Genomic DNA, 19,642 nt, shown 5'->3' on the forward strand with positions numbered 1-19,642 from the left:
AGCTCAAAGTCACATTATCCTGTCAAATAAAGACTAAAATAAATCAAAAACAATTATTTTTATTCATCTATTACTTAATTCTTTACAAACATTGCACCAAGTAGCATTCATCCTCTGCCTGAAAGTTGCATATTCCTAAAAAGGCAATATTATCGCATTCCTCTTTCTCTCACAGACACACACATTCACACACATTCACACAGTGTCAGTCACTTTCCTCTGTCTCCAGTACAGACCACAGACATCAAGTAGTTACAGCATCGCTAGTTAACTATTCCTTGGGCCACTCATTCAGGTCGTCAGTCAACTGACTCCAGAAGCAGTACAGTAAATGGGTCTTACATCCACCTGCTGTCAGAATCAAGGATTCACTCTCCACTTTGAATAAATACACAGGATTCAACAACTTTCTCTCCTAGGAATTGAAAAGTGGTTCCTCGTCCTCGGTGCAGCATCACCCATGGTCTTGATTGACAGTCACCCGTGTCTGCTATGATCACTCAAAGAAGAACTCTGAATAAAAACTTCAAGTACAGAAGGGAAAACACTTAATCACCTGGTCCCGTAAGATTCACCCTTCCGTTTTGGGCTTTTCTCCAGTAGATGTTTTTCTAGTAAATACGAGGGAAAATCTTTGAAAATGCTTTAAACCATTCCAGCAAGTATCAGCTAACAGGAGTATAATTTAAAAAGGAAAAACAACACTGCTTCAAATTTAAAAAGACACTAACCAGTGGTCAGGTTACTGACCTTACAGTGATAATGAAATCTGATCTGAAAAAAATGTGGTGTATTCATTTACATTTTAGTTCATTATATTTTACCACATGGGTATGCACCTTAAGGAAACAAGCATCTGGTTTATTTTTAGAGTTGAAGAGGCTCACCTAAAAATAATCTGCCCTATTTTTTTTTCTTTCTGAGTCTCTTGTCAGTGATCTATTAAGGCTCCTGAGTGGCTGGCTAGCCTGCCAGTGTTGTGGGGTTCTGTCCAATAGTCCTCAGTACGTCTCTGAATCCGAGTCATTCAGTTCATCGTCCGCAGAGACAGAGGACAGCGGGCGCTCTGGCCTGCAGTAGGAGGCATGGTCAGGTCTCAGCGGGGGTGGAGTATCAAAGGCCACACCTTTGGAGATGTGGTTGGAGGTGGGGTGGTGGTTGATGACTGTTTGAGTAAGAGAGAGGGCGGGCAGAGTTGCTATGGTGACCATGGGTGAGGTGGGCATCATGGAGTTGAGGATGAGGGCCAAGCAGTCGGCTACATCACGATTGGGAGCGCAGGCCAGAGCTGGAGTGTAACCTGGGGATAAAAGGAGCGTGGGAGAAATAATACGTTTATATTTCACCCTAGTAGTACATCTCAACAGTGAGTACATGCTAAACCAGCGAGATGAATGCTGACCGTTCTCGTCCACCGCCAGCACACTGGCTCCTTTCCCCAGCAGCTCCTGGACCACCACTGTCAGTCCCTTCCTGGCTGCTACGTGCAGGGGTCTGCAAGCAGAGGGAGAGACACTTAGAATAAGTCCGGTCTGAGCTCCACTGGTCACAACTTCGGAGAACTACTGTACATACGTCTGGAGAGCAGCGTTGGTGCAGTTGATGAGGTTCCTGTCGCTCATTTTCTCCAGAATCAACAAGGCACTCGTCTCATGACCCTGACAGGAGCCGAGAGAGACGAAGTGATGGACAATGAACACAAAGAAACTCATAGATGCCTCGAATAAACACAGCAGAGCTGCTGCATCGTAACCACTTTAAATTTAAAACTGACATTAATCTGTTCATATGTTCTAGTAGTACTGTTTATAGTGATAGAGCTGTAGTATAGTAGTGCCTTCTAATACAGTCTCCATCGTACTCACAAGAGGAGTCCATATGAACTTATATTCACAACCTTTTAAGTGGAAATTTCTGAAAACTCCCAAGTTCAGAAGTTGTGGCGTGTTTGCTGATATTTGAGACATTTTTGATAAATAATGTTCATTGTTCTTTCTTTCCATTTTCCTACATATGTTAATGCTAGTAAGTTTGTTAAATTGCCAAGTCTCTGTTGTTCTTTTTTAGGACAACTTGTGGAAAGCCTTCATTAAAGTATCACAAGATTATTTGGATGAATTGTTCCATAAACCAAAGGAGTTTTAACATTAAAGATGTGGCAGATGGTTCGTACTTGTCAGGTTATCGGCTGAATCATTTGTCTTGACAACAACAACAACCTGTAGTCTGAGGCGCCCTGAAAAGCTAGCAAGCTGCCAGTTCAGCTGGTTATGTAGATAGCGTGTTGGTAGAAGCTTACACCATCTTTGTAAGCGACTGAGGTCACATTTAAAAATCGCCTGAAGCTTATAGTCTTTCATCACAAGACGCTGAGTGATTCAGTGCCACACCTCATTGGATCAGCAACAAACGCATAGCTTGAAGCCTGGCAAGATGGACTGTCATGTGACAAATCTCACAGGACTCCAGCTGCCTGGCAAGGTAAACATGAAACACAGTCTCTGAATAGTCGTTACCTTGCTGCAAGCCAGATGTAAAGCTGTGTTCCTGCTTGTGTCCTGCAGTGCCAAATCTGCTTTGGCGCTGCTCACCAGCACCTCTGCAACACATAATTGAAGATGATCAGATGCTAGAAACTAAGGCTAATAGTTTATCTATGTATGGGCAAGCACTGTACACTGACCCACAGCGTTGGTCTGTCCGTTCAGAGCTGCCATCATCAGTGGCGTCATGTGCGTATGTGTGTCTGCAACATTTGCCTGGGCTCCATGGCTCAGAAGAAGGGAAACACACTCCACATGGTCAGAAAAAGCTGCAGCATGAAGGGGGGTCCTGCATCAAAACCAACACGGTCAATGAAAAACAAGCTTCTGGTTAAAAATGAACAAAACTGACAGCAGGTTTCATCCCCTCACCTGCCCTTGGAGTCAGTGGCGTTGACAATGTTTGCACCCAGGGAGTCGATCAACATCTCAGCCACTCCCTCGTTATCATTCATCCTGAAAGACACAACACACCCTGTCAGAAACCTTTGGAACACATCTTTCCTCAGGTAAACATTCATGTAAACAGTGTCTTACACGGCACAGTGGAGCGGGCTGAACGAGTTGCCTTTTATCTTCCTGAACACATCTTGATCTAACAACACCTCCACACAAGCATCATACCCTGGACAATCAGCACACAGGTAGAGAGAGAGAGAATCAGATACAGAACAGAGATGTCGACACGTTTGTGAAGCATGTCGTCGTTGTGTTGCAGTACCGTTGTAGCAAGCCCAGTGTAGCGGTGTGTAACCCTGGCCGTCAGTGAGGTGTGCCTGGGTTTGTGAGGTGCTGTTGGCTTGCAGCAAGGCACCCAGGACACCCACACGGCCGCAAGCAGACGCCAGGTGCAGTGGGGAGCGGCCCCTGATGTCCTTCACGCACACACTGGCCCCCCGCTGCAGTAGAGCCTCCACACAATCCTCCTGGCCTGTCACAGCCTATGGGAAATAATTGGTAAACATTAAGAATTATAAAAAAATCTGTGTTATAATGTATTAAATAATTAGATGTAGATGTGGTTTCTCACCCCTCGGTGTAGTGCTGTCCTTCCCCAGCGGTCCTGATTCTCTACACTGGCTCCTTGACTGAGCAGAGAGTACACACACTCTGTGTGCCCACTGAGCACTGCCAGCATCAGAGGAGTCCTGAACACGGTGTACAAATATGGCAGTAAGACTGTTTATTTTTCATTTCAGCTGAAACCAGTTAACATCAAACTAAGTGGGATAACACTCTCACAGAAAAGCCTCCAACATAAGTCATTTTGTCTATGCACACACATACACACTCACTGTCCGTTGCTGTCTTGTGCATCCACATTAATTTGTTGGTCGTTGTTGCTCAAGAGCAGGCGCAGGCACTCTGGGTGTCCATTCATAGCTACGGCAGACAGACACATGCCGGGGTGTGACTTAATTTTTAAGGCAACAGCATGTTTGATTTTTCAAAAAACAGAAAATTTTCCATGAAATCATCTGATTTCTCCATTTGTGTGTCTGTGTATGTAGCATCCCGTATGGGTACCTGCAGCATGTATGGCTGTCTTTTTGTGTATGTAATCACAGGTCATGGGTGAGGCGCCGTGGTGCAGAAGAAGGGAGACACACTCCTGATGACCCCTGGAGCAGGCCAGACTGAGAGGGCTCCGTCCCTCTGTGCTGCGGACGTCCACGTCCAAAAGGGACGACAAGAGCACCTCTAAGGCTCCACAGTGTCCATGGTAAGCCTGGATGGAAGACACACACAGACAGATTTATTTAAAGGTGTTGGTAATACACGGTACGGGCTGTTTGTGGAGAGCACAGATCCTGTATCCATTGCATCTCTGTCATTGGTGGAAAAGTCCGTCAATCTCACCTAAAGAGTAACAATAGATTTAGCTTAAACGTCCCCACCACCAGCTTTTTTTCCCTCAACCATCTGTCTCAGAGTTATAACACAGAGCAACGACAGAATGCTGTTAAAAACCCCAAGAGTTAAAGCTCAGGACTGTGTCGTCACACGTTGGAAAAGTGGGTGTTGTAAATTCATCTCTAAAAGAACAGTGCAAGGCGAGTGCAAATATATACAGTATATCTGTCAAAGTTTCTACACACACACACACACTTTCAAATCTCAAGTTTCAAGTTTTTATGAACATAATGCGAAGCAGTTTTCAGACGACTATTTGCAAGGTATCAATCCAGGAAAGTGAATACTACACTGGATCTAACAAATCTGAAACTGAAAAACAGTTTGAGTGTGTGTTTTTCAGACTTACAAAACAGGCAAAAGTAGGCTTTTACAAAATAGTTTCAGACTTGCAAGACGTTTCTTCTGTCTTTAGTTTTCAAGCTTTCATACACCGAGCTAAATGTTCCAAAACATTTTTTTGCTGTTTCGAAATTTTGGCATGATCTTAATCCCATAATGGTACACCATCAGTGATGGCTTGGCAGTACAGTCACACATTGAAATGTTGGGTTTGAGAAAGACATAAGTACACTGATACATCCCAGAACTCACCGCCAGATGGAGTGGACTGACTGGGGCTTGGCTCTCTGAGTCACTCAGGATGTCTGTTCCCGATGTCTCCATTAACTGAAACAGAAATATGGTTTGCACATTACTCATTCAGATCCAGGTTGGCAATATATAAGTCACGGCCTCATAAAAGTTGCACAGACATGGTCTCCACTGCTCTGTGTGCTCTAAATTTAATGAAAGGCAGCTCACATGGCATCAAGAATTCTTTCCAAAAGGATATCCCAAATTTTTTTTTTTGCAAAATGCATACACCAGTGGACTGTGTAATGTTGTAATATAAATACGAATAAGAACAGGTTTCTTGCAGTTGTAGCCACATCAACACAACAGAGAGAGCTACATACAAGCAAACAATGGATAAGTTCAGGGTGCAACACTGTGATTGAAATATTTTTCTTACCACATCAAGAGGAGTCTCACTTGCCATCTGAAAGAAGAACAGACAAAGACCATTTATGCTCTCATGACAATAGTGTTTTTTTTTTTTAGGTTTTCAGACATGTACAACATTTTCCCTTAGTGTAGGAGCTGTACACACCAGTTCTAGGCAGAGTGTGCGTCCATAGGCTGAGGCATAGTGTACCGCACTGTAACCCTGTTTGTCTCTCACTCCTGGATCGGCATCGTTCCTCAGCAGGTACTCCACACATCTGACAAAAACGGTAGAGATTTCAGGCATTCGGATTCTTTCATACACTTTGTTCAAATTGTACAAGTCATAGTTACGTATCAGAGAGCAGAACTTACTTTCCATCAGTGTCAGCAGCAGCAGCGTAGTGTATGGGGCTACATCCTCTCTGGTCCAGCTCATTGACGCTCGCCCCAGAGCCCACCAAGGCAAACACACACTGGTAGTTACAGTTCGCGGATGCATAGTGTAGTGGAGCCCTGGGAGGGTCAGACAATCCATATCAGCCATTATTTACTTTAGTGAGGATTGGCTGTCTACTCCGAAAACTGGGGTTCAAGCAGCCACATCAGCTCTATTCCTGTAACTTGATTCTGACATTATACCTTCCAAAGTTGTCTCTCCTGTTGAAGTCAGCTCCTATGTTTAACAGCAGGTTCAGACACTCCAGGTTTCTGGTTGGAGAGATAACAGTGACTTATTGTCCTGACATATCAAGGAGCAGCATGATAATTTACTGCCTGGAAAATATTTTTATAAATTTCTGTTCATTATAGCACAAATTTGATTTAGAGAACACGAAAAGAAAGGGGGAAATGGTCATATGGTGCTAAATACAGAACAAAGAAACCAGAAAGAGAGAAGCTCAAACAAAGTAATGATAAAGCAGTAAGCAGGAATTATCACCCTCCAGCTGCAGCAGCGTGTAGACAGGTCCTTCCAAAGTCATCAGGGGTGTCTACTGCGAACCCTGCACAAACATGCAATCGGCATCAATTTGGACATCAACTTAGAATGGAAAGAATGGTTTCAACATGAACGTACCTGAGGACAGCAGCTTCCTGCAGCAATCTGAGAAGCCGCTGAGAGCTGCCAGGTGGAGCGGGAACATCCCATGAATGCCTCTCCTGGAAAGATGAAACGCAGAGAAGACAAGTCATTACAAGACATGAGGGGGTCAGGAGTTCAGGAGTACGTGGGAGCATTTTTTAATGACAAAAAAAGAATATGAAAAGAAGATGAAGAATGGTTTATCTTGTCTGTAACAAATCAGACACCAAACTGCTCAATACTGATACATGCTTCTCATTATTAAAGCGCAGATTATATAAAGTGGGAAGACAGACAGATGGCTAAATGTCAGTAGTTACTAACTTGGCGGCATTGGCTCCGTGTTTGATGAGTGCTGTGATGATGAGCTCATGACCATAGCGAGCAGCGATGTGTAGGGCTGTGTTTCTGCTCTTGTCTTCACAATCAATCTCAGCTCCTGCACGCACATAAATAAAATAAATATGTATGTTAAACGGCTTTAACAGACGCAAAGCTGATTACGCAACATACAGTACACGCCACATTGGCGACTGCTACTCTGATATCCAAACTAATTTGAAACTATGCATGAAACAGACAGCACACAGCAGGGGCTCTCACCATTTTGAATGAGGGCCTGGGAGCAGGAGAACCTTCCATGTGTAGCTGCCATGTGGAGGGGAGTCTTACCATCCTTACTCTGGACAAATGCATAGAGAGACAGGGGAAAGACAGAAAAAGAAGGTTTTTAGGTTTACATTTTAATGCTGCAGTACCTGTAAACTGCATCTGTGTAGGCAGCGCATCACATTTTAGAAACTTAGACTGAACACTAGCTTTCTTAAATCCCCTTGTGGACCACACATACACCCACACACATAATCCCTGAGCAGCTTGCTGCCTCAGGGAGTCATCCCTCCCCCTCCATCCTCCATATGGCCTTGCATCTTGAGGCTGTGGGGACCCAATATCAGTTTCCATCACTGCTACCAAAGTGTTAACAACACAGTCTTTTCAGCTCTCTGCTAGATACTAGGACACATAATGCTAAGAGCTATGGGCATGTATGTTGAATGTGATCTAACCTTAGCTCCTCAGCAAAATCTGAGGGTTTCAGTGTTTGTATTGAAGTTTATGGACACACCTGCAAGTTGATGTGTGCACCATTGGCCAACAGCAGCTCCTGGCACAGCGCCCCCTGGCGTGACGAGGAAGCAAAGTGGAGAGCGGAGAAACCCCTCTCGTTCACCTGAAACAAGGCAGCAAATAACACCGTTAAATACGCACGGTTACCACACACACACACTGTCCAACACAGACTGATCCGCACACAAACCTGGTTAACGTTGGCCCCTGCCTCGATGAGCTCACCGACCACCACATCCTGTCCATTGTAACAGGCTAAATGGAGTGGTGTGTTGCCATAGGCATTCAACTCGTTCACCTATGCAGACAACAATCCGTGTTTATGAATGGGTTTTCCAGGAACATTTAAAATCACTTGTGTATTTACAGATTATGACATTAAACACATTTTAAGGACATTTAAGGAGACAGTAAGTGTATGAGAGTGTACTGACATGGACACCCAGACCCAGCAGGTAGTGCACTGTGCTGCTCATGCCGCTGGAGGCGGCTGCGTGGAGTGGTGTATAGGCCTTCTTGTCCTTACAGTCGACCTCAGCTCCACTGGCCACCAATAACTTCACTACCTCCAGGTGACCTGTTAGAAAAAGGTTGAGAAGGAGAAATACAGTCATTACGGATGAGTCACTTTGACACATTTATTTAAATGACTATTTCAACCATATCTTACCCATGTAGGCTGCCCAGTGGATAGCTCTCCTGTCCTTCTTGTCAAATGCATTAATGTTGGCTCCTCTGGACAGCAGCAACTTCACCATCTGACACGTAAAATCAAATTAAATGGGCACTGATGTATGTTTCTCGTATTTATATACAAGATTAAAGAGACCAACCTCCACATGTCCACTGAAGGCAGCGTGGTGCAGGGCAGTGCGTCCTGCCCTGTCAGACACGTTGACGTTGCTTAGCAGCGGGACCAAAGCCTCGGCACAGCGCACTGCCTTGTTGCTAGCTGCTACATGGAGCGGCGTCTGCCAGTTCTTGTCCCGAGCGTTCACATCTGCACTGTGCTTTAGCAACACCGCCACTGCATCCTGAATACAGAGCGAGCATGAGTCAGATTGAGCAGACAGAGGGTCGATTCGGTAACGTGTCTCAGTTGTCTAATAAAGTACATGCCAGTGTGTGCAGGTGGCTCTGTGGGCGTTTAGAAAAATTCTTTGCTATTATTAGGAGTGTTTCATACTGGAAATAGCACAGAGAGGCTGAAACAACACAAGTGCTGTGTTACTTTGGGAATATTGCACAGTACCAGTTTGTAGAAATCTGTCAATCTAATCATAACCGCAATCATTTCCCCCAACTCTTTCCAGTATCTTTTTCCTGGTATGTGCGCTTTATGAGCCATCAATATTGGACTCTGAGAGGAGTTGTCCATTCTATGAAAAGCTATGACAACTTAAAAGTGAGAGTCGTCTCACTTTACTGCTTGTAGCAGTTGAGCTGCAGCAGAGTAATCAAAGTACATACAAGCTTGTGTGATTGTGTAATGTGTTACCTCACTACAAGAAGCCACAGCTCGGTGAAGAGGAGTCAACCATTTGTTGTCTTTGGCATTAACTCGGGCTCCTCGAATGAGAGAAGGAGATTGAGAGATATGTCAACAAAGGCAGACACCGTAAAGTCAAACATGGTCAAGGACCGGGACAACCTAACTGAGCTAAAGGGCAATTTTGGTTTAAAAATTTCTTTTACGTAACATATGGGAAGAGGGATGAGCCAACATCGAATGGAAGACATAAAACTCCCATGATCCTAGTTGGCACAGCTCAGGGGTTAAAATAGCCCTGAAGCTGCACCTGTTGCTCGCTCTTCAACCTATTGAGAAACACTGAATGCACACACACACACATTCAACTCTGATCATGGGCTACGCTAGTGTATACCCCTTCTCCTGATGTGTTTACTTCAGAGGAGGCCAAAAAATACCAGTATCAGATGAAGAATCACAAGAAAGGCCACCAGTCATAAGCAAATAGCCACTGAGCAGTGAACATGACACAGTAACTACTGAACGAAACAGGGAGCAACAGGGAGGAAAGGAAAGATGAGAAACAGGCTGGCCCTTTAAAGAGTTTAGGAAAATAGGCACATATTTAAAGGGGCAAAGGTAAGTTACAAGGACACAAGAAACATTGCCCTAATTTAAACTGATTTGGCATTGAAACTCAAAAACATGTGTTTTGTTTCTGGGGAGTGAGGAAAGAAACACCTTGTTCTTGTATCTTGTTTACATTTAAGTTTCAGGTCTCAAGAATGTTTTTGACACAGATCCTCATCAACTAAGGCAGATCAAATTTAAGAATGAACCTCATGCCTGTACGCCTCCAACTAGTTGAGCTGCATCTATAATATATACGTTGTAAAGACTTTGGAAGGAATTTAACGCAAGGTATCAAGTGAATTTTTTGCTGAAATGGGAATTATCATGCTGTTGACATGCACTGTATGTTCCAGTATGAAACATGAAATCTTCACTTAAACATCCAAGAAGAGAATGAACTATTATTAGATGTTAGTGTGAATTGTTTTATGAATTATATTTTTGGCAGAGGCATATAATTCTTACATCAAAATAGACCAAGGTAATAGGAGAGGTATGTAAGAAAGAATCAGGACTGGTTGTTGACAGGGAGTATATATGGATGAGTAAGCTCTCAAGCTCAATTGATACAACAGGTTGACAGATACTAGATTGTGGCTACCAGAGCTGGTTTGTAGCGTTTACCTGAGAGGATGAGAAGTTCAATGATCTCAGCGTCGCCCAAGTAGGCCGCAGCGTGCAGCGGCGTCCGCTTCTCATTGTCCTGGGAGGACGTTACAAAACAAACACAGATGTAAGCACGGACATTTATTTGGTCATACAGACACACGTACTGAGCGTGTAAACATGTCACATGACAAAACAAAATCTATAAACCTTATAGTGTTGCAGACCACAGGGAACATGAGACTAAAGCCACAAGGAGAAAAATGTTAATCGTCTGTTCACTCTTATTCTTCACTTCACTCCATCACTTCAACACACCCCAGTGCTTCACCCCCACATCTCTGTCTCGCACAGTGCAGTGGAGAGCAATCAGCGGAGTGGAGCTATAAACAAACGTCACGTGACTGCAATAGGCCCGGGCCAGGGTTGCTGACACCAGGGTTACTCAATGTGATGACCCCAGCACTATAGACCCACAGGATGAAAAACAGAAAATAGAACAACATGGGGTATATAAACGGAAATATGTTCAGAAAACTAGGGGCACGCAGTGAAAGCAGAGGGAGCAAAAAGGAGAGGTCAGGTGAAGGTTATGATCTTAAATATCTGAAAGGATAGAGCATTATGTGTCCCGTCTGGTTGACAGCTACATAACATGGGGAATGTAGGAAGCTGCCAGAAGGTGCACTCAGTCAGTCAATCGATCAATAAAAACCCAGATCAACTGTAGCCTGCCGCCTGACTGCTGCTCTCCTGGCTGTTGTTTATATGCCACGTCGTGTGTGTGAAGTCACAGTGACAAACGCGCAGGGATGCAACAACACTCCATCGCAGCCAGAAGGAAATCAGCAATCTAGCAATCACGCAAGCAGTTTTGTACGTGTGAGATCTTCTTCCAGGAGCCAAAGCCAATCATCCTGAAACAACAAGTGCGTGACTTACCTGAATGTTGACATCCTCCTTCTTGAATATGAGCGAGCGAACTTCATCTGGGTCCACGTTGAAGATGGCTCTTAACAGAGATGGCTTCAGAGACGAAAAATAAAAAGAGGAGAAAATGTTGATGTGCAGCACTAGATCTTAAAATTCTCATGGTGGTAATTTTCTATGCTGACAACTATATTATCAGTGAGGTTTATGAGAGTTACAAATACTCTGTGCTTAGACACGCAGACAGTATAATCCTGGGACAGGGAGACTGACATAGGTCACAACTGGCTTTATATCGCCTATTTGTTTACAGCATTCAGCATGTGAACATACACTGCTAAGTAAATGTGTGAGGCGGTCTGTGAGCTGTGCTCTCTTGCCACGTAGTGTGGGAACAACTGACTGATGGAAGAAGGCAGTGAAAAAAAATTATAATGAAAATGAAAGAAACAATAAAACTACCTATGAATAGGGACTCTCATAAACACTAGAACAAGTTGAACGTGTTATACAAGGTGCGCACGGCCGTGGGAACAGCTCACCAACTTCTTCAGACGATGGCAGCTGCAACTGAGCGAGGGCAACACGCACACACACAACATTTCTCACCGCAGCTTCATCTATGCACGTTTGCATAAATGTAAACAGTTGGGATGTGAGCATGGTGCTGCCTGATACTGAGAGGGATTTGCAAAAGCTGTTGCACTGCCGTCATAATAAACCTTTAAGAGGTATCGATGGGAAACAGAAAACCATGCTCCCGTTTAAATTACAGGTTACCATTTTAAGCTAACAATTAAATTCTAAATGCAAGGTTCAAAATATAGTTTTGCTGTGATGTTTTCTTATCTGTAGTACAGTATGTCTGTTTGTGTTTGTGACCCTTGTGTCTTGCATAACAAATATAACCCTGAACGCTGGTAAGAATCAAAGTGAAAGTAATTAATCTACCACAGAAGAACCTTGACTTGCACTTTGTATTTTTTCCCAACATCAGCCTAAAAACACGTCATTTTCACATGACACTGCATTTTTGTTAGAGAGCTTATATTTGGTATTACAATACAGTATGCTGCTGGACAAAAAAAACTGCAGTACCCTGACGTGCTAGTTCCCGTGACCTTGATTATAAATTACTACTTGAGAAACAAAGAAGTTCGATCATGTGTAATTCTCTTCTCTTTATTCCATTACTAAATAAAGGCTTTTATCTGGGGAACAACAGCATGATTGAAAACATAAATAATCACAAGATGAGACTGATTTCAGAGAAAACCTCGAGAGATTTCATATTTCAAAGCTAAATTACATAAAGCTGCTGTTTGCTCTTCTGCCACCTATTGCATGTATACGTCTACTGAAGCACCATGTCTGTCTCATTGATAAAACTGTTTCACATACAGACCTTTTCACAAGAGAGGCCTGCCAAGTTGATGTGCGATTCTAGCTATGCCATTCAGTATATGTATATATATATTTAGTACGATATGAGTGGAACTATGCAAAGCACTATGATGTCAACCTGCACCATATTCTCAGCCACTCTATTTTCCCTAAGCCTCTCTCATTTCGACCCAACTAAAAATAAGTGGGCCTGACCAGCATGTCGGCGTCTGTCTCATCCCTGTTACACTGATGGCCACTGAAACAATGTCAGATATTGTTGAAGGTAAACACGCAACATGAGCACAAACGCTGTCATCGCAGCTGGCACATCTACTCTGCGATACTTCAAAGGGCAGCTTTCATAATATGAAGAGACCTATTACTGTGTTTCAACAGAAGGATTACCTTTTAAAGGTCCAACACTGGACCAGGCTTAGCTAATTATCTGTACAAACCAGTAGTCATCTCATATAGCAAGAGGGGTATACTTAGCATCAGATAACATGTGTTGGCAGAGTATTGTCTTTTTATACAATGGAACTTGAGAGTATATACTTCAGCACAGGTTTAAACTTCAAAGCTAGGTATGAGACGCGCAGCGGTCAGCATACTCCATGAACATGGATAAACCTGCACCGAAACACAGACTCAGCAAACTCAAATTTGATCAACGATGAACCGAGCAGAAGGGCCCATCTCACCTTGTCGTCCTGAGCGGCAGCCCTTCGAGAGGCATGATTGGATCTGCGGTCTGGGGATGATTTGAGCAGAGGAGGTGGGGATGAAGAAGAAGGTTCATCCTCTTCTACCTCCTCCAGCACCACAATACACACACGGCTAGCCCGCTCTGACCGCATCGGGAACAAACACTCGCGCACCGCGCGATCACTCACACACACACACACGCTCTCACTCACTCACACACATTAATACACAGTGTTCCTTCTTACATATGTGCACAATCCAGGAGCACAAAGGTCACCAATAAATCCCATAAACGTGGAGTTTTCCTCGTAAACAAACAGCGCACATCTTCATGTAAAATCCAATGGGAAATCCAGCTCGGTCTTCTATCTGTCTGTGTCGCTTTTCTGCATGTCTCTTCTCCTCCTCTCTCTTCTCTCTCTCTCTCTCTTTCTCTTCAACACACACTCACACTATCTGTGAGCAGCAGTAGCGGAGACGGCAGGGAATTCCTCTGCGTAATGGTGGCGGTAAGAGGCATGCGGCAGAAAGAGCCTGTGCTGCCCAGCAGCACACAGGAAGCTACATATCCTCACTGCTGAGCTGCAGCCAGTAACACACACGCGCGCATTTGATGGACGCACACGCGCACACAGACCCTGTGATTAGCGCAGACGGGGGCCATAGCACCAAATGCATATGTGAGTATGCATCGCTCATTTCAGGCAGACTGCTGAAGCCAGCTCTTTCAAAAGAGACAGGGAGGGAGGGGGCGGGGAGGGAACGAGACAGAGAGAGAGAGAGACAGAGAGAGACAGAGAGAGAGAGAAAATGAAAGGAAGGGGGGTGTATGGATGGAAGTGGGGAAAGAAAGAATAATAGTAGGCAGGTACCAAGAGCACTACAGCACAAAGAAAACTGAAGATGAATTGACCAAAGCACATTCAGACAGAAACAGAAAGAGAGCAGAGGACAGCGATGGTTTCAAATTGACAAAGGACAGCTGGCAGAGAAAATAAAAAGAAGTGAGGGAGTGCTACCACACTTTAAGTGTAATAACCAAATAGGAAGTGTGATGATGGTTTTGAAGTAGAGAAAGAGGAGCAACTTTACCTATTCTTCTTTTTTGAATATTCTACTACCTTCAGCACCCAATGTCGGGTTGTTTGTTTTGAGCTTCAACACTGTCTTGATATCCGAAAGTTTACAACTGTATCATGTGACCATTTCTGTTTTATGGAATGTAGTGCTTATCCAACAAAGCTCTAGTGTTTGTTATTGATAGATAGATAGACAGATCTATCTATCTATCTATCAATAAGTAATCATGTGAAGCACTAAAACTTATGTTTTGTCAAAAGTCTGAGGTGCCTAAAAAGCTGTATCCAACATAGCATGCTAAAAACAAAAACATGTGTACCACAATGTGGTGCTGTTTTTAGAAGTTGTTAAATAAGATTTAAGAGGTCTGCATGTTCATAAAGTTGGTGCTAAATGGGTGCCCTTTCCTTTCCGAATGTGAGAGAATAACAGAAACTGAATACCACATTAGTGTGTGTGTGTGTACATGTATGTGTGCTCCAGTATCCTCTTTGGTGTATCGGTGGCATAGCTTCAAAAGTCCCCATCTCCTCATTATAAAACTGGAACAAACTGGCTTTGTTAGAGAGCGCGAGGGTAGCTAACAAGACCAGTCTGTGCGTGCATGTCTGTGTGTGTGTGTCCCAATCTCCTTCACATTCAACACAGATCCTAAAAAGAGCAATCTTGCCAAGCCACACAACCCCATTAACTCAGAGGGAGGGATGGACTAAGGGAGGGCGAATGAGAGAGAGCGAGATTCAGTTGGATGGAACCTACGTTTGGAGTCTAATGGCCTTACCATTTAGAAACTTAATAGGAAACACAGCCTACAATGTTTCTAATCCTACAGTAGTTCAGTTGGCATTACAAATTTGCATAAACAAATAATTATGCTGGGGAAGTATATAAATAAACAATGAATGTTTTGTCTTGTCTTGTTTTAGTTCCTATCACTGGGGATAATCTTCACAGCACAGCCCGAAGATATTTAAGAAGCAGATTTGTTGTAACCTGTATTCCTGTCTAAGATATTATCTAGACCCAACAACAAAGCTAAACTGAGCTGGGAAAAAAAAACCCACAAAAAAAACACCCAGAAGGTGAACCATATTTCACCACAACCACAAGAGTATGCCCGTGACAATATTTTCACAAGCACAGTTTCAATATAACCTACTCACTAACCTATAAAAGACCCGGAGCGACAGTGCGCCTGTGTGAGTGAAAGTATGCAGGCTTGCACTGACCTCTGCTCTGACCCTTCGACAGGATGCACTGTGTGTAATGTAATCCCAGTACAGATACACAAAGGCTAGCAAGTGCCGGCGGGTGGATGTGCACGGGGCAGTGAAGATGCTGACATCAAGGGATTTCCAGGCTTTTAAAGATCAACAGAGGGCAATCTGTATAAAAGCTTTCGTGCTGTGACACTACATGTACGGTATGCACACTATGATGAGCTCTAACTGAATGAAACCCACAGTGATATAACTTCTAATGGACCAAAATATACATTCTATTTTATTCCTGTCAATGTGTGTTCATTATAATTTATAGTTAGTGTTAGTTAGTTGACATTTCTAATTGGTATATTTTCCATTTTAAAATGATTTCGGTGGCTTGGCAGTTTGTGCTTCAAATGTGAACTGGAACATCAGCTCTGCCTACCTGCACAGCCACAGTATCAATGACACATTTAAAGGTAGAGTCAGCTGTTCCAGTCCAACACAGTAAATAACACAACCCTAGATCTGTAAATGGGGAGGAAAAAACAAGTAAAACACCACTCCAACCAACCAACAATTTGGGAAGTTCATGCTCATGCACAGGACAAGGGAATGGGAGAACAGGAAGACCAATCCTTAGCAGAAGAGAAACAGTAAACCTGACACCCTCCACAACAGACAGAAGGCTGTGAAACAGCCCAAGAGACAAATGTAAGACAAATCTGAACTGAAATACAAGGGCTATGATCACACAAGGTCTATGAGTCTCGTTTAGATCTGGGAGGTTTTCTACCAGTGAAGAAAAGCATGAAGACGGATGCAGGTGTTGCTCTATTTCTGCTTGACAGAACCAAGATACGCTGTTGTTACGGTAGTATTGGGAGAGTTGTGTGAGTGTCGCTGTCCAGCACCAGTGTGCTGTCTCTTCCTCTATTTCATGTTAGTTTTTGCAGCAGCAACTGCACAGGCAGTTTGCTAAGCTGACTGGTTGTGTTTATTTTGTTTCTCAGGAATGACTGATTACACTTTTAATGGGTAAGCTTGACCTTAAAAACAACGGGAACTTAAAGCAATGTTGCTATATGTACTGGGAACATTTCACTAGTGCACAAACAAATGAGGAGCAACATGACGCTAAGATCCTCTTTGGCCATCAGTCTGATACATGGACCTAGAAACATCTGTGAGGTCCAAGACAAGTAAACACATAAGGAATTACAATCCAATATTCTGCATCTATGCTCCTGACTGACTGTCATTTCTCTCCTTAGGACCGCATATCGTGGTTAAGACACTGGGGCATGTTCCTAAGCAACATGACGCCCTCTAGAGGACAAACACAAGCCACTGCCAAAACTGACACTGATTCCTGTCTCCAGATGGGCCCTGTAAGAGTGACTATTTTTGTCCCTTTGTCCATTTCTCTGTCAGCAAGCGGTGCAGAAAACAATGAACAGAGAGGGGGATCTAATCGCACACACTCTTCCGTTTGTTGCGTGCCGGCCGACTGCCCAGAAGACTGGTCAGTCCAGGACAGGCCACGGAGCAGGACAATCGCTGACCCACTTTGTATGTAATTTTTATGTTTATATCAAACTCTACAGAGCTACAAAGCTCCATTTTATTATACACATTTTAGCCGATTCAGAATCAACACATAACATGACTTTTAAACATGGTTTTCCTCTAATCATCCCATTAATGTGAATTACAGATAAGGAATGTGGCGTGTAGAATGTAAAAAAAAAAAAACACCAGTTATCGGTAGCTTAAAGTAGCTTTAAATGCTGTGTTGTTTTCTTTTCTGATTAAAAGTTAAAGGACAATTTCTCTCAGTTTAATGATGAAGAAAAAAAGAAGAATAGAATTTAAATATCATGTAACACACATTTAGATAAACAGATAGATACTGACTTGCCTATTCATTATGTACACTGGTGAAAACAAATGCGTTCTCATACACCGGTCCTGCTTTATATCTTATCTTCATGAACGTTTGGTGTTCAGCGTTTGTTTAAAATAACTGAGAGCTGTTGATTCAACTGTGTTTTCATTTTGGGAGGCTGTGGTCTGTAGTGCGATTGAATTGTATTTATACGAGTTGTAAACTCTTTGAATGTTGAATTGCATTTGTGTTGTACCGACACATATTTCTATTATTATGACAAACCCATTTTAGTCAGCGGGCTAGGCTAAACAAGAGAAACACTTTTGCAGGACATTAGAATGCATGTATAATAAATGTTTTGTTAGCTTTTAAAATGTATTTATAGCATGTGGACTCTACGGGACTGGCTACACTTAGCAAAGAGGTCCAGACGCTTAGAAAAACAAGAAAACAAAAGCTCCTTCAACAAACAAAATGAACTGCTTGACTAAAACAACAATGATTATACCCACTACTTGGCTACTGATGAGTGTCCTCACGGTCCTAGTGGTCCCAGCAGCTGATCTGACCCTGAGGACAGTGCCCAAGTACTGAACACAGCTGTAGACTTAACAGCCAGCACCACCTGCTATTTCAGTCTAACAGCCTTTCTTATGTCCAGCAACAGGTGACTGCCCATAGCTGCCCTGAGAAAATGTGCCGGGAGCTCAGACAGACAGCTGACAAAACGAACACCTTGGCCAGAAAATCGGCCTGCACTCGGTTAATTCAGAAATATGCAATCCACTTTAAGATAATACGTGTCACTGGGTTTAGGTTCATATAATCCTGCTGCGTGTGATGATGTAGCCAATACTTGTCCAAGTTGCTAATTAACATTAGCAGAGTATGGGAGTTAGCCACCCGGATAACCTCGTAGTCATCCAGCTGTGTTCATCGGTCCATCACCACGACACACAGCAACAGTCAAAAACACCGGGAAAAAAACGACAAACGACCGCGTTACCGCTTATATGACATTAAACTCCTTTTAATTAACTAAGTTAAGGCAACAGGTGAAGTTAACATGCTTCTGTCGGTAACTGTTTTTCTGTTTACCGTTAGCTAGTTGGCTAGCATATGAGATGTTAGTTGACTTAACGGGAACGATGCAACATTAGCCTAGCCTTTATTTTTACATATACCGGCCAGGTTTAAGTCACCATTAAATACCCGTTTGCATTAAGCTGTGAATAAAATAAACAGTGAACGTGGCACGGTGTTAACGACGTTTGTTCAAGCATTCGTGTAAACTGGGGTCAGTCAAAGTTAGCTAACTAACTATTAGCTAAATTGCTAACGTTACCTGGTCTTGTATCTTCAGCACAGCCATATTCCCCGAGTAAACCCAAAAAGGAGGCAGTAACTCGCCCGGGGGTTACTGTAAATTAACCGGGGGAAGAAACCGAAAGGGAGCAGACGCTCCGGAGTCAAACAGGGCAGCTTCCCCCCTCTTCCTGTCATGGACAAACTCACCACATTACGGGAGACAAAAGACAGAATGGGAAAAAAGGGACCGAAACACGATAGTGAACAAAGTGCAGTCATCAAGACTGAGTGACTGGCTGGAGCGATTAGTCCAGTCATCAGAAATCAACAGAAGTCCCTAAGTTTCCGATATTTTCATTAACATTTAAACTTACGTGTAGCTTCATGCACTTTACTGCAAATTCCCATTTGTATTTCCCATGCATGAGATTTGATTGCCCCCTCCCCCATTAATATAATATTAATGTTATCTTATCTTATCACATTAACATTCTAAGATTCATTTTCTGTTTACATGATGGTATAATCATAAATGCTTTTCGTGTAGTGTGATGCCAACTTTTAAAACAGAATATTTGACTAAGTTACAGATGGGGAAATATATAGCAGTACCCAAACTTGAATCTGAGCCAGGTTTCATTAGATCCAATTCTAGGTCTGACTTTTACTGCACTTCAGTTTTAATCTGTTAACAGCAGAATCTATCCGTTGTTATGACTGCACTTTGACTGCATTGACCTGAAGGCCTTTCATTTGCAAAGGGATGAC

The 19,642-nt window shown here is 43.2% G+C and overlaps 1 protein-coding gene across 2 annotated transcripts; it reads right to left on the bottom strand.

Annotated features, from left to right (window-relative positions):
• Nucleotides 1–50: 50 nt before the first annotated feature.
• ankrd28a (ankyrin repeat domain 28a) lies at nucleotides 51–19,329 on the bottom strand. 2 transcript variants are annotated; one of them, XM_084562661.1, is made up of 29 exons: nucleotides 18,912–19,329; nucleotides 11,312–11,395; nucleotides 10,388–10,466; nucleotides 9,158–9,228; nucleotides 8,493–8,693; nucleotides 8,330–8,417; nucleotides 8,094–8,236; nucleotides 7,850–7,957; nucleotides 7,658–7,762; nucleotides 7,135–7,213; nucleotides 6,856–6,970; nucleotides 6,526–6,608; nucleotides 6,388–6,451; nucleotides 6,087–6,155; nucleotides 5,820–5,960; nucleotides 5,611–5,722; nucleotides 5,473–5,499; nucleotides 5,052–5,126; nucleotides 4,071–4,272; nucleotides 3,839–3,926; nucleotides 3,574–3,691; nucleotides 3,265–3,484; nucleotides 3,081–3,168; nucleotides 2,916–2,999; nucleotides 2,684–2,832; nucleotides 2,517–2,599; nucleotides 1,576–1,658; nucleotides 1,403–1,494; nucleotides 51–1,300 (listed from the first exon to the last, which is right to left on the bottom strand). In XM_084562661.1, the coding sequence occupies exons 1-29, from the start codon at nucleotides 18,936–18,938 to the stop codon at nucleotides 1,002–1,004; spliced, it is 3,177 nt and encodes a 1,058-aa protein (XP_084418787.1). In that variant the 5' UTR covers nucleotides 18,939–19,329; the 3' UTR covers nucleotides 51–1,001. The 2 variants fall into 2 exon arrangements, with proteins under 2 accessions (XP_084418787.1, XP_084418786.1); XM_084562660.1 differs by lacking the exon at nucleotides 18,912–19,329 and adding an exon at nucleotides 13,387–14,126.
• Nucleotides 19,330–19,642: the final 313 nt, after the last annotated feature.

The sequence above is a fragment of the Chelon labrosus genome, assembly GCF_963514085.1.
Source record: "Chelon labrosus genome assembly, chromosome: 16".
In the NCBI taxonomy this organism is placed as follows: Eukaryota; Metazoa; Chordata; class Actinopteri; order Mugiliformes; family Mugilidae; genus Chelon; species Chelon labrosus.

Coding starts and splice junctions, on each gene's coding strand:
- ankrd28a (XM_084562660.1), bottom strand. CDS start 13,542: ATGCGGTCAGAGCGGGCTAGCCGTGTGTGTATTGTGGTGCTGGAGGAG. Junction 7,958..8,093: donor TGCTGGGTCTGGGTGTCCAT/GTCAGTACACTC, acceptor TTGTCTGCATAG/GTGAACGAGTTGAATGCCTA. Junction 6,609..6,855: donor CACGGAGCCAATGCCGCCAA/GTTAGTAACTAC, acceptor TCATCTTTCCAG/GAGAGGCATTCATGGGATGT.